At 37.7% G+C, this 14,752-nt stretch overlaps 1 protein-coding gene across 1 annotated transcript in view; it reads right to left on the bottom strand.

The window, feature by feature from the left end:
• LOC106059375 (titin-like) overlaps nucleotides 1-3,288 on the bottom strand; it is a 177,498-nt gene extending 174,210 nt beyond the window's left edge. The window contains exon 1 of the mRNA XM_056019836.1: nucleotides 3,077-3,288. Within this exon, the coding sequence (XP_055875811.1) occupies nucleotides 3,077-3,115 (39 nt within the window). The 5' untranslated portion in view covers nucleotides 3,116-3,288. The remainder of the gene's footprint in view (nucleotides 1-3,076) is intronic.
• Between the last annotated feature and the right edge of the window lie 11,464 nt (nucleotides 3,289-14,752).

Here is a 14,752-nt window from a genome sequence, read left to right as displayed (position 1 = left end):
ATTAATTAAATTTGTATTTTTATTTAAAGGTGAAAGTAGAACTGTTTACAAGTAATGTCCATGTAAGACCTGGAGGTCCACATTTTAGTTTAAGTAATGTGCACACCTCTTTCACTGGTCATGCAGGTAGCAAAATGATCTCAAAAAATTAAATCTTTTCTACAACTTAAACATTGGTAAGTCACATTAAAATCAAACTTGAGACAAACCCATGGATGTGATATAGGTTGGAGGAATAGCTGCAATATTATCTGTAACAATTTTAAATATTATATATTGATATAAATTTAGGCATTATCTTTGAGTTGCAAGATTAAGGATGAGTGGATGAGTGCAGTAATTCATGTGACTAGGCAGACACAGTTGCGATCTGCATATTTTGCCAGATTTCATGCAGATAATACAGTTGTCGGCCATGAGTAATTGAGTTCTGTTTTTGCCATCTTGTGGGTAATTAAAATTATCATAAAAGTCTAATCATAATTCAAATATCTCTCATATAATATAATATATATTTTTAAAGAGGGCTAGATCTTTGTGGAGACAGCTTGACATCCAATGCACCGAATGGCGCAGGAGGATCTAAGTCTAAATCTAAGTAAGTAAAGAAGGCTGGCATAACACAGGTGTCCCTGAAAACTGTTCTTTACTAAAGAAAAGCTTGGTCATCAGAGGAAAACATGGCAGCAAATGTTTTCTGAAGAAGAACTGAACTCAAAGTAACAGTAAAAGACAAGGACAGATTGCAAAAAGAGAGCTTTAAAAAAATGTGCATTTAACTTCTAATAAGTGAAATACTACACTCTTCCATAATCATATTTATACGAATCAAAGACAATGCTTTGATATTTGAAGTAAAACTGCAATGATTTTAAATACTGATTCAACAATTTCTTATGATATGGTTCTAACTCATCACTAATTTATTCCTTATTAAATGAATTGTTTTAGATACTTAGCATTTAGTTCTAGGACAATCATGAAATGTTTTAGTTAAAAAAAATAATTGACACTTATATTGATTGATATTGGATGGCTGCCAGGTCATGTGGTATGTGCGCTGGACAGTCAATCAGTCGTCTTGATGGTCCTGGTATAATACCCTGCCCACTGCCATCCCCGTTGTAATGCAGGAGGTTTGGACTAGGAAGTAGACTATCTTCAACTCAGTAGGAACATCCCAAATTTATTTCTAAAACATTTTACAAACTTATTAAATTTGTTGTTCATTTTATTCTAGTACTAGTTATAAATATTTAATAAAGAATCTAGATTTGGTTTAGATCTAGAATCTAGAACTAATTTGAGCATATTGAGGTCTAGTAGAGTCAGTTATGCTTAGAGAGTTCCATATTTTTTTAAAGACATCTTAGATACTAGATTTGTAAATGCATGCCATCATGTGTCAATAATTACATATATTATATCTCTATGAATCATCATTATTTGATTAATACTGAAGAGAGTGATTCCACTGATTGGAATAAAACCATAGAAGTATAGCCATAGATTCTAGGATTAGATGATCTGCATCTAGATCTAGATATCTAGGACCAGCAGGGGAGCAGGGGGAACAGCTAGCCTTGAGACTATTTGCTGTATAAATTACTTAGTAATACTGGGCTATACTATTCTAGATGATCTAGATCCAGACTTAAATACTATTACACTTGATCTAGAGTAGAGTTAGACTAAAACGTTACTAAGACTTAAAAGAGTTAGAGATACTATAGTTATAGGCCTAGTATAGTTAACTATAGTTATAGACCTAGGACCTAAGATCTATATATCAACAGTTGAGTTATGTGACAAGTCACTTACAAGACCTTATTATAATACTTAGATCTATATTAATATATATATATATATATTTTTAGATCTAGGTCGTAGGTCTATAACTATAGTAAAGTATAGATCTAATAATTACATCTCAAGTCTTAGTAAAGCAACTTTTTAGCCTAATTTTAACTAGATCTCTAGAGATTATATTTAAGTTAATTTAACATACTCTTATTAGTCGTGTAAAATAACTTCTAAGACAGTCTAAGATGTCATTATAGTGACTTGGTCATATTGATTTGAATAGTTGTCTAAATTGAACTTATTGTCTAGAACTAGATCTAGATCTGGTCATGTCTAGATCCTACATTATTAAATTATAATTATTATATATTATATATCGATCTTGATCAAGTAATCTAGTATATTATATCTAAATATAGATCTAGTAATATAGATAATAGTCTATATTAATAATATTAGTATATTATATAATATATATATTATATACTATTAATGATCTAGAATAGGAATCTACTACTTGTAGTACTAGTCTATCTAGAGACTGGAGTGGAGGTATTCTAGGCCTAGGTCTAGAGTCTAGGTCAATCTATGATGGTAGAGTCGGGTGGAGAGTCTTAGACTCAGACTTTAACTTTAGTCTTTAGTTAGAAACTTAGATCTAGAATCTAAATCTATATCTACTCATCTAGACTCTAGACTGTAGTCTCTACCTAGACTCTACTCTATATTTGGATCTTCTACTTCTAGAGTCTAGGCCGACTCTAGTGTCTAGGCTCTAGCTAGTGACACTGCTAGTGTCTAGTCCAGGTCGATCTAGATCAAGAATAATCAAGATTGATTCAAGATCTACACAACATTTACACAGATTGTCACTAGATCTAGACTAATTCTAGACTATTATCTATATCTAACTTAATTGTCTAAAATCTAAGTCTAGGACTAGTGACTAGATGAGTAGATCTAGATCTAGATTAGATATCTAAGACGTCTTGTCTAAGTCTAGATAGATCTAGACTACGAATAAGAATAGTAAGAGGTCCTCTAGATCTAGAATCTAGTCTAATAGAGACTAGACACTATATTAGTATATTACATGATAGATTAGATCTAGTCTAGATTCTAGATATTAGATAGTCCTAGGGTAGGGCTCTGAATCTAAAAAATATCATATGGGTAAAGACAATGACAAAGACAACAAGCCTAACAAGCGGAAACGAAAAGTTTCAAACAAAATGTTTTGAAAGAAACTTCAACTTGTTTTATGTTTACTTACTTCGTCTTGCTCTCTCCTTGCAATGTTCGTGGCGCTCATCGTAGATCTAATATCCACGCCTCCAAAATTAATTGCGAAAAACTATACTCCTCTAATTGCTAATCCAAACAGTGTTAGTAAACAAATTTGAACGAAAACAAGGTATTGCCGGTTTAGCAAGATCAATGGCGGACGCTTGCACTCATACACAGTTCTCTTTTATTGGACTAACCTAATTTCATTCCTGCAGGGGTGTTAGGTTGGGATTTAAAAATAGTTTCAAGATCTAGATTTGGATGAGGTCGTCAGGTAACATTTTCGGCACTTTTATATGACCCTATCTTGTTCTTTGACGGCTTTGTGTTAAATCTAGATCTATACCTGCATTAAATTATCTCGTATATTGTATTTAATTCTTGCTCTTTTTATTTTGTCATTCTGTTCTCATTTTTTTAGCATCTAGGTCTAGCTTTAGAAGTTCTACAAGATCTAATCTAAGTCTCCCTAGACGTAAAATGCCACAACAGGGGCGTAGCTATAGTATAGCCATGTGCGGGTGGTGGTGCGGGCCTCACGGGGCAGATGGTGCAGGACATGAAACAAAGGACAAACTTTCTCAGTAAAAAAGAATACATTGTACATGCATGAACAAAGACAAACTCGTGTATTTGAAATGTTAACTAAAAATCGATTTATTTTGCTTCAATGTTAATCTCCTATGACTTGTTCTTTCTTAAAAAATATGTAGGCCTAAGCTGTAAATCAGGTTGAATCACATTTACTAGATTTTGTGTAGCGATGAATTTGTATATATTTTTTTAAAAATCGTTCAGGTTTCTGAAGAGAAAAGTGGCCTTGCATTGCACCTAAACTTTAAATGTCATGAAGCATCAAATATGGTGAAATCGGATTTTGGAGAAGTCGCAGAAAATTTAATAGTCCTATCATAGTCATTCATGGACATCTTGTATGTTCTATATTTGAGCCACAGCCCAAGTAAATAATGTCCAGGACACAAAATTAAACTTTACTGTTTCCAACCAAATAAAAAAAAGTAGTTAGAATTTTAATAATATATCAATTTGTAATAGTTAATCCTCGTATATACCCTTCTTTTTTACAGCTCGTTAGTTGCCCATTTGTTTTGAAATAAGTTGCTGCTAGATAGCTGCCCATTTATTATGAAATAAGTTTTATAGTATTTCAAAATCATAGAGTTAAAATCAAATAGTTCCACAATGTTGTACTTCGAAAGGATGAGATTAAAATAATTAATTATGCAAAGTTAAAAAGCATAAAAAAAACAACAAATTATAACATATACATAGCTTATAGAACTGCACAGCAGTTTTTCTTGCCACAGTCTGCAAAAGAGTCTGCAAAAGAGCTCATAGAATATATATACATACAATATCAACACTTTCATTATTCCGTACACCGGATGCACCAGGGGCGTACTGGGTATCAAAATCGGCCCGGGCATTACCATATAAACCGGCCCACAAATAGCATGTCATATATTTTCGGTGTGTGGGGGGGGGGGTTAAACCCCCTCCGCAATTTATATATATATATATTGTTATAAACCTGGTGGTGGCACAGATGGGGGTAGTGGTGTGCATGTAGTCAGCCGACGCAAATCGCCCCAGGCCAGCGCTAGACGAGCGGTCAACCGTGACGAGTTACGACGGTCAGCCGAGACGAGTGTCAACACGCGGTTCGGGAAGGATCGACGGCGGTTCGGGAAGGATCGACGTCGTTAACAGAGCTCAGGAGCGTCACGAGAGTTGTAGTCATCTGACCACCTGGAAACGTCGAGCGGCGATCTGTCCGGTTCGAGAAGGCCAGTAGGGACCCTATATAAGAGCGGAGGTGTCGCAGTCAAGACGGTCGAGAAAAGGGGCTCGTTACAGCAAGGTTCACGGCAGGGGTTCAGAGCCCGGTTCACTACAGTCCGGTCGACTACAGGACAGTTCAGCGGTGTGGTTCTGTACGGAGCATTACGACGGTTCAGTGCGGAGTACTGTCAAGTACAGTTGAGACGGCTGGCGTCTTGATCTTGGTCTGCGATCGAGTCCGACACAACGAGCCTAGTGTGTGAAGTCAGTCCTGAACTATTGAACACAGTGCAAGCCCGGAACGAGACGGAGAGGCCAGTGCAAGAGTTGATACGGCGGTACGGTTGATACGGAGAGATATTTGTACAGCCTGTGTTACGTGTTGCCAATTGTACAGTATTGGCTGTTATTTACTGACATTAAACTATTACGTTATTTTGGAGCCCTGAGTTGTCAAGTTCTTTAAGTTGGTGTCGTGTGGTGCAGTTTGCAGAGAGCCTGGATAGTGAGGTTCGTAACAATATATATTAGTGTGTGTGTGTGTGTGTGTAATTTATCTTCATTTCATTCTTATCTTTCATTTTTTAAACGTTTTTTCTACCTTAGAATACTCTCTTCCTATAATTAGTGAAAGGCAGTACACACCGCCAAGGGACAGATAGGGAGTCTGGGGGAGCGCTGCAAGCTCCCCCAGTGGGGTCCGGGGCAAAGCTCCGGATCCAAGCATTATTTCCGTTATTTTAAACATTAAAAAATGCATATTTTGAGGTATCTACAGTGCAATTAACATGCTACTCTTCCGCTAAAAAAATCAAAAACTAAATCTTCTATTCACTGGAGTCCAGCGACTGGTAGAAAATAGTAAAATGCTTTAGTTTTGTATTAAAGGGGGGGGGGGAACCACAAACCCCTTTTGGCTACGCTCATGAAATTTGGTGACTAGTTTGCTTAAGTTGGCTGCACTGAGGAAGTAAGTAAAGTTTCCCTTTCAGACAATGAGGTCTGAGGCCAGTGATGGTTTGAACTCCTCCCCTCTCGTCTACGCCCTTGTGTTTTATCTTAGGTGTACGCCTTATTCTATTCAAAAAATATATATAAAGTTTGATAACGCATCGAAAACTGAATGTATGCTTTCGTAGGCATATATAATGTATTCTATTTATACATGTATGTAGTCTGAAAACTATAAACACTACAATAAGCAGCCTTAATGAGTTTGAAGCTATTTGGTATTACTTATAGATTACAGACGTTTCTTCAAAAAAATAAAATAATTAGGTTGTACGCATTTCACGTGTCAATCTAGTCATGCATGTTGATCTGTGACTTAAAATATGCTAAATCATTGGTTTTCCTGGCTGACTCAGGCAACCCATTCCTTTAAAGTGATATCACCACAAATACAAAACTAGGGGTCTATCGAGCCGCCATCCTCCCTACATTGCTCTATGCCTCAGAAACATGGATAGTGTACAGTTAACATGCAAAGAAACTGAATCACTTCCACATGACATGTCTGTGAAAAATACTGAATGTCAAATGGCAAGACAAAATACCAGATACTCAAGTCCTTCAAAGAGCGAGTCTGCAAAGCATCCACACAATCCTGATGAAGTCCCAGTTGCGATGGGCAGGACACGTATGTAGAATGAAAGACCACCACATCCCTAAACGACTCTTGTATGACCAACTAAGCCTGAAGGCATTCAGCATAGACCCAGCCAACTGGGAGACAGAGGCACATGACAGAGCATCATGACGTCGCGCTGTGAAAACCGGCGCACAGGTTGCTGAGGAAAAGAGAACAATGCTGGCAGAAGAAAAACCCCAGAGAAGAAAAGCAAGGCCAATGACACTAGCTCCAGCTGGAATAACCTGCCCAGTGTGATGCTGAACATTCCGGGCTCACATAGGTCTCACCAGCCACACGAGGAGACATAAAACCCCAGTGCAAAGCCCTCAGCCCCCTGGACAGAGTGGTCTTCATCGAACTACGATGGACGAACTATATATATTTATATATATATATATATATATATATATATATATATATATATATATATATATATATATATATATATATATATATATATATATATATATATATATATATATATATATATATATATATATATAAATGATTCTAAATCTCCTTTCATTAAATATCGGATGTGACAGCGCTATATAAATTATTTTAATTATGGTAATAATTTTCATTATTAATGACTTCAAACTAAGCATAAGTTTGCCATTAATCATAATGGTATGAAAATGATTTAGATCTAGATTTATGTTGTAATACATTTTTTTTTTTTTTGTAAGCCTTAAGTGTAGTATTTTTAGATCTGTGTTATTACAAATAAACAACAAGAAACTTACTTTTTCTTTTCAAATCGCAGAAAGTAGAACTTTATACCCATATTGAGCTATGAATAAGTTGGGTGGTTTGCAATTTCGCGGCTGTGTGTATGTGTTTGTTAACTTCTATTAAGTTTGTTAAAGAGCTAATTGTCTTCCCTTTTGCCGCGTTATATCAATGTTTTCTAAGTTAAACTCTCCCATCCCTCTTTTTCGTTAACTTTCAATGGAACCATTAAAAAACGGGTGAGGGAAGGAGCAAAACAAAAAATGGGAGTGCCATCAAAGGCCCATGCCGACCAGCAAAATGATCAGGCCAAACACAGTCTCGAAGACATCAAAGTAGTGTTGAAGGCCATGCCGCTCGTGCATAGAAGAAAGTACGGTCTAACGTTTTACAAATGATAATATGTACAGTGTATAGTGTAATTCTTAAAATTATATTCTTGTTGAATTTCAAACAAAATTAATTGTAATAATAATTTAAAAAAAAACAACAACAAGAAAACGTGTTCGGGCCTTTGTGTCTTGCTGCTGTCTTGCTGCTGTCACTTTTTTTGTTTAAGTTGTCTGCATTGAATTTTTTTTTCTTTCGTCGCGACCAGACCGGCCCATCTGGTACCGGCCCACCGGGCATTTGCCCATATAGCCAGTCCGCCCCTGGGATGCACCAATAAAGCGAGTTATTTATAGCTTATCCTGCTATAAATGACACTCTTTACATTTCTTAAACGGTGCGACCTCTGTAGAAGTGAAAGGCTAATTATATTTATTTTTGTGTAAACTTTGTGGCATCTTAAAATTTGTTGTGTTCCTTTATGTTGATATCGTATTTATTATTAATTTCAACGTATTCATTTTGTGTGTGTTTGTAAGACTGTTTAGTTTTATTTACTTAAATATATTTTAATATGGAAAGATTTTCTTGTTCGGTTCGAAAGATTTCATGTTAGCATTAGGCCAAGTAGTAACTTGCAGAAGAAAAACATAGTTTATCAAAAGGGAACCCCTGACTAGTTGACCTCTAAACCAGAGTAGGCCTACTATCTATTCGACTGGTGATTCATAATGTTTTCCCTTGTTAACCTTCCTAGATGATATTAAATGACGCAAACCCCCTTCACCCACTCCCCCTCCCCCCCCCCCCCCCCAAAAAAAAAAAGATGTATAAGATATCTTCTGGTTCATTCAGCAGCTTACTAAAATGAACATAAAGTCCTCATGTTTTTTTCTTCCCAAACTTTATTTTCAAATAGGCTATTTGTTGTTTTGGAAATGTTACCTTTTTCCGAGATGATATAACAAATCTCAAATTTAAGCCCATATTCGGCCAGCCCTAAAACCTCGCTTGCCTTCCTCTGAGCGAAGCAGGTTTCCAAGGTTGAAAACTCAGCTGTTAGGTCAACGGGTCGATGTGACATGGTTTAAGCAAGTCTATAAAAGTGAACGTTGATATAACCCACCAGGCTAGGACCGTGGAAATGTCAGTACAACGTATAGTGGATGTCAAGTAAAACTGTTTTCATCTCAAGACTATCTAGATATATATAATTCTCTTCTTCGCTTAACAGCAAGAAGTAAAGGAAAGATCACTCTCTTACTTCTGCGGATAGTCACCCCACGAAAAAACAAGAGGGGGGGGGGGGAGAACAAGTATTCACAAAATAGCAGGGCCGGACCGTTGTAACCAAGAAAGATCACTCTTTTTTTTTATATTTCTACATCACGTAAAAAAGAGGGAGTGAGAGAACAAGTCATCTACTCTGTAGGAACTATCGAGGTGACAGAGAGCACGGCTCAGGAAGGGAGTGAGAGAACAAGTCATCTACTCTGTAGGAACTATCGAGGTGACAGAGAGCACAGCTCAGGAAGGGAGTGAGAGAACAAGTCATCTACTCTGTAGGAACTATCGAGGCGACAGAGAGCACGGCTCAGGAAAAAGAGAGGGGGGGGGGGGTGGAAACAAGTATTTTTTCACCCTTCGCTACGGATGGCTGCATGGTCGTGCAGTTTGCGCGCTGGACTGTCCCATCCCCCTTCGACCTGCGGGAGGTTTGGACTTGGAGGTAAACTATCGGCAACTCTGAAGGAACATCCGAAACATGTAAAACATTTTACAAGCAAACATTTTACAAACACTAAATAGCAGCGCCGGACTTAACCATTGTGACCAAGAAGTCATGGAAAGAGAACAAGTAATATACTATGCATATTTACAGGTCACTAAATAGCAGGGCCGGACTTAACAATTGTGTAGGATTGGCGTTTTCCATATTGAATGACACCCCAAAATGACAATTTTTGTCTATATATTTCATGAGATTAGTATGAGTTTTAATAATTTCCGGAGATTTCCATGACTTTTTCATATATTTTGCGATTTCAGGAGATTTCCAGGAGCTCCTGGTAAATCAGGCGACCTCGAGAAACCTGTTATAAGTTATAAAATGGTTTAATTTAATAATGTACACATAGAATTAGCGCGGGTCATATGAAAGTGTGGGGCCCACTGCGGTCGGATAGGTTGCTGTGGCCTATGGCCGGCCCTGCAAAATAGCAGCGTATGCTACTCTGCCGGTCGACTAGTATCATAATAATTCTGTTTCCTACTGTGACGATACGAAACTTGCATACATAAGTTCATTTTAGTTTTTCCCAGCAAACCGTGAGAAACTTTAATTTTCAACAATAAAACAATTATTTTCTTGTCCACCCATAACTAATTTCTCGTAGGATTTATCTCCCCTCGCACCGTTTCTCACGGGACGAATCTCGACGTAAAACATTAACTAGCCTCTCGAGGGCTAACTTTTAATTATTGACCGCTGGACATCGCTGCACCCGCGCTACACGCCGCGGCCTAATAACTTTTCACACCTACCCCCCCCCCCCCCCCCCGCAGGATACACATCGCTCTAAGAATAGCATTGCACTCGGGCTGGACAGATACATATTCGCTTAAGACTTTACTCTCACGGTAGGCTACGAATATTGACCATAAATCTGACCTGACGCCTGACATCTCCGGTACATCGATACATGTGAGAAAATCAGCTAGCTTTCTTCCCCACCCGTTAAACGAAAAGTCCCATCTATATATATAGAGAGACCAAAGCATTCCAAATTAGGCCCGCTAGGATTCATGCAGTCTCCTCTGTTAGGAAGTTTAGTTGTGAGATTTCATTAGGGACAAACGGGTAAGTGTAAACATTTTACTATACTCATTTTATCTTATAGGAATGTGTGAGTACACATTAGTACACAACCACGTTCCCCGTCATTACATTATGACTTTACTATGTATGTACATTGTACTATTTTATGTCGATACTATATCTTCATATAGTATTATTAATGCCGCTATGGTTGTCTACATTTGAAACTATAGTTATTATATTTAATTTGTTATGTTTCATCCATTCCTGTATTTTAATGATGGATGTAAACAATAACCTTTCGTGAATCTAAGTACTGTCTAAGAACTTAGATCACAGTGCTCTAAACTTACAGAGCCCATGTGAAATTAGTTATTTCACATTTCTATTGTATATCCCTCATGCATGTTATTATGTCTCCCACCCTTGTGAACTTATAGTTCCTTTGGATGAATGTAATTTTGATTAATTATATCAAACCCTTATTACTGTAGCCATATCCCTAATGTTTTATTTTCATCTTATCCTTTAGTATATAATATGCTCATTCCCCATTTTACTGTAACTGATTACTTATCGTCGTAATCAAATTTAATGGATGAATCTTGACTAGTATCATCCTACATTGTATTATAGCCCATTAATTGTGGTTATCTTACTTATATCCTTTGTTATTGAGTTATATACGTACTTTAAAGTTTTATACATGATTGTCTTAAATGCCTTATTGGGATTGATACCAATGCCTACATCTGAATGATTGCAAGGCATATGGGAATCCCTACTCAATGTCTTTAGGAGGTTCCTAATTGTCTGTCTTATCCCCAGCCTGGTTGCTACCCCTGGTTGCTACCCCTGATTGCTACCCCTGATTGCTACCCCAGGTTACTACACACGATTGCTACAACTACCAGATCTCCATAGAAAGCTGTAACCGAGGCAGACCACACCAGATACACCCCCCCCCCCAATTACATACCTGTTAGCAAGAAGGCATTGCCTACTGTCCTTGGCCCTAACATATTGCCCAGTGTCCACAGTGCCCTATACTGCCCAGTATCATCTGCCCAGTACCCGGCCCAAACTGTCCACTGCCCAATAGTTATTGCCTAATGCCGACAGACTAGAGCACCCTTCGCAGCAGAAGATAAACTGGTGTTGAGTTAGCACGGCTCTCTACGAGCTAGAGATCACAGCTGAGAGATCGTCCCACTACAACTTAGTTTGCAGCACCAACCATCTCTATTGCTAAACAGGCAGCGGCCTCGCCTATAGAGCCAGTTTGCCTACAGCATAGGGATATCCCGAGCCGACGTCCTAAGACAGAGCCGGATGACTCATCCTTCTGAGGGCCAGTCCTACGACCGCCAGAAGACGACCCAGGAGCTAGCAGCTAAGAAAAATAAGTAGCAGACATAGGAACATTCTTCTCCTCCAATCACTCAATAATTAGCAATCCATGATGAGCAGTTATTTTAGATATTAGCATCTTTACTTCTTTTATTTTCTTAATTATAATTTTATTTGATCACTTTCCTTTGTAAACTTTCATTCATTAAATTATTCTTATTTATGAACTTATAATATTGGTCTGTTCTTACTGTTAGTTGCGGTGTGCCTGTACAAAATCTTATGTGTGAGCGGGATAAAATTAATAAAATTTCCCCTAGACATAAATAAACAAGCCAAATATTAACTAATTAACATCTCGTCACACCTACATAAATCACGCTCAATAGCAAGAATTACCAAATGTTTCGATCTATCTTTGACAATTGTTGACCTCAAGTAATTCTTCTTTAGTGAAATCTGTTTTAAGTTATAATATAGTTTAATTTAATAATTTATGCACCTTGAATTAGCGCGGTCCTATGAAAGTGCGGGTTCTATAAAAGTGCAGGGCCCAATGAAGTCGAATAGGTTGCAGTGGCCTAACGCCGGCCCTGCAAAATAGCGCGTATGCTACGCCGCCGGTCGACTAGTAAGATATAATTAATGTGGTAGAAGATACATTTGAAACATTTTAACGAAAAAGTCTTATTTCAGTAATCGATGAAAAGACATCGACATGTACCAAAAGTTCACCTTGCATAACTTAAAAAAGTGGACAGATTTTTAACAACATATTTCAAATGCTATGCCAATTCTATCTCTAAGATATCAAATGTTCCTTAACATCTGCGTGAAAGAGGCTTTTCAAAATTGAAGTTTCAAACTATTTGAGATCGACAGAAGAACAGACACGACTTTAATATATGGAATTATGTTTATTGAAAACCGAAATTGTAAACGATATTGACTTCGATGAAGTTATTGATAAGTTTGTGAAACTTGAAATCTAAAAGAGCGTTTCATTACTCTTTAAAATGTTAATTTTCTTCTCAAGTTTCATTTCTTTTAATGTCTTTGGTCGTTACAAACTTAACTGTACAATGTAAAGCAATTACTATGAAAAACTCTTTAAGTTCTAATATACTCTAGAAAACATGTTAATATTAAAGACTGTTCATAATTTTAATAATCTTACATTTTAATACATGTTATCATTTACCAGTTGTGTAACCATCAATGGATGTAGGTCATTAGCTCAACAAAAGAACAAACCAACGGGACATTTCCGGGGAAGGGGGTAACACCATGACCTGAACTCACCACGAGACACCCACCCTAGGACGCCACTGCTAGTTTATTATAAGAGTGTGCACCTAATTTTCACTAATGTCAATTAGCGTTATCAGTTATTGTAGACTTATAATAATAAATCTTGAAGCTTTTTAAAAAAGATTTTCTCTAAAATAAAAAACATTTTAACAATACTTTTTAATATATATATCTCGAATACTAACCATTTATTTATGTGCTATGTTTGAATATTATATTTGTGCATCTGTCTAATTATTAGATGACAATGGCTCTCCATAAAGCCGTGAAGCTTCGGGCTGATGGAGTTCGTCAGCCTACAAAGGCCATTCATCTAGATGACAATGGCTCTCCATAAAGCCGTGAAGCTTCGGTCTGATGGAGTTCGTCAGCCTACAAAGGCCATTCATCTAGGGGCAGATGGAGTTCGTCAGCCTACAAAGGCCATTCATCTAGGGGCAGATGGAGTTCGTCAGCCTACAAAGGCCATTCATCTAGGGGCAGATGGAGTTCGTCAGCCTACAAAGGCCATTCATCTAGGGGCAGATGGAGTTCGTCAGCCTACAAAGGCCATTCATCTAGGGGCAGATGGAGTTCGTCAGCCTACAAAGGCCATTCATCTAGGGGCAGATGGAGTTCGTCAGCCTACAAATGCCATTCATCTAGGGGCAGATGGAGTTCGTCAGCCTACAAAGGCCATTCATCTAGGGGCAGATGGAGTTCGTCAGCCTACAAAGGCCATTCATCTAGGGGCAGATGGAGTTCGTCAGCCTACAAAGGCCATTCATCTAGGGGCAGATGGAGTTCGTCAGCCTACAAAGCCATTCATCTAGGGGCAGATGGAGTTCGTCAGCCTACAAAGGCCATTCATCTAGGGGCAGATGGAGTTCGTCAGCCTACAAAGGCCATTCATTTAGGGGCAGATGGAGTTCGTCAGCCTACAAAGGCCATTCATCTAGGGTCAGATGGAGTTCGTCAGCCTACAAAGGCCATTCATCTAGGGGCAGATGGAGTTCGTCAGCCTACAAAGGCCATTCATCTAGGGTCAGATGGAGTTCGTCAGCCTACAAAGGCCATTCATCTAGGGTCAGATGGAGTTCGTCAGCCTACAAAGGCCATTCATATAGGGTCAGATGGAGTTCGTCAGCCTACAAAGGCCATTCATCTAGGGGCAGATGGAGTTCGTCAGCCTACAAAGTGCATGGAGGAGGGATTAGCCGTGGTGATCTTATTGACGTGGGTGACTAATTGCTGTGTTGTTGATTTTGTCTTTATCGTTTATTATGTTAAGAGATACAATAGTTTTATTAGTATTTTGTATTGAAGCCACTTGTCTTATGTTATTATTTTAGGTTATTACTAACGTATGTCTACAGTTATCAATTCGTTTATCAATCAATTATTTCATTTATTACATAATTTTAAAGTGGCCATCGATGCCCTACTTAGAATATGAAATAATAGTTTTAATTAGAGAGTTTGAGTTTATGAGTATTCATTATGTGGTCATTGATGTTGTAACATTATTGTCATTAGTTAAATTTATATACATTCAAAGAACTCTAATAATTATGCAGACGACGTAATTGCACGCACCAAGAGAGAGAATCATGACTAGACGAAAAGAGACAATGTAATACTACTGTACATATATATTAAAGTGAGGTAAAATGAAGTAGTAACGAGACGGGGAGAATCGAGTCTTG

Source organism: Biomphalaria glabrata, chromosome 2 (assembly GCF_947242115.1).
Source record: "Biomphalaria glabrata chromosome 2, xgBioGlab47.1, whole genome shotgun sequence".
NCBI lineage: Eukaryota > Metazoa > Mollusca > Gastropoda > Planorbidae > Biomphalaria > Biomphalaria glabrata.
The sequence above is the reverse complement of the archived record's forward strand: the minus strand, read 5'-3'. Positions and strand labels throughout refer to the sequence as shown.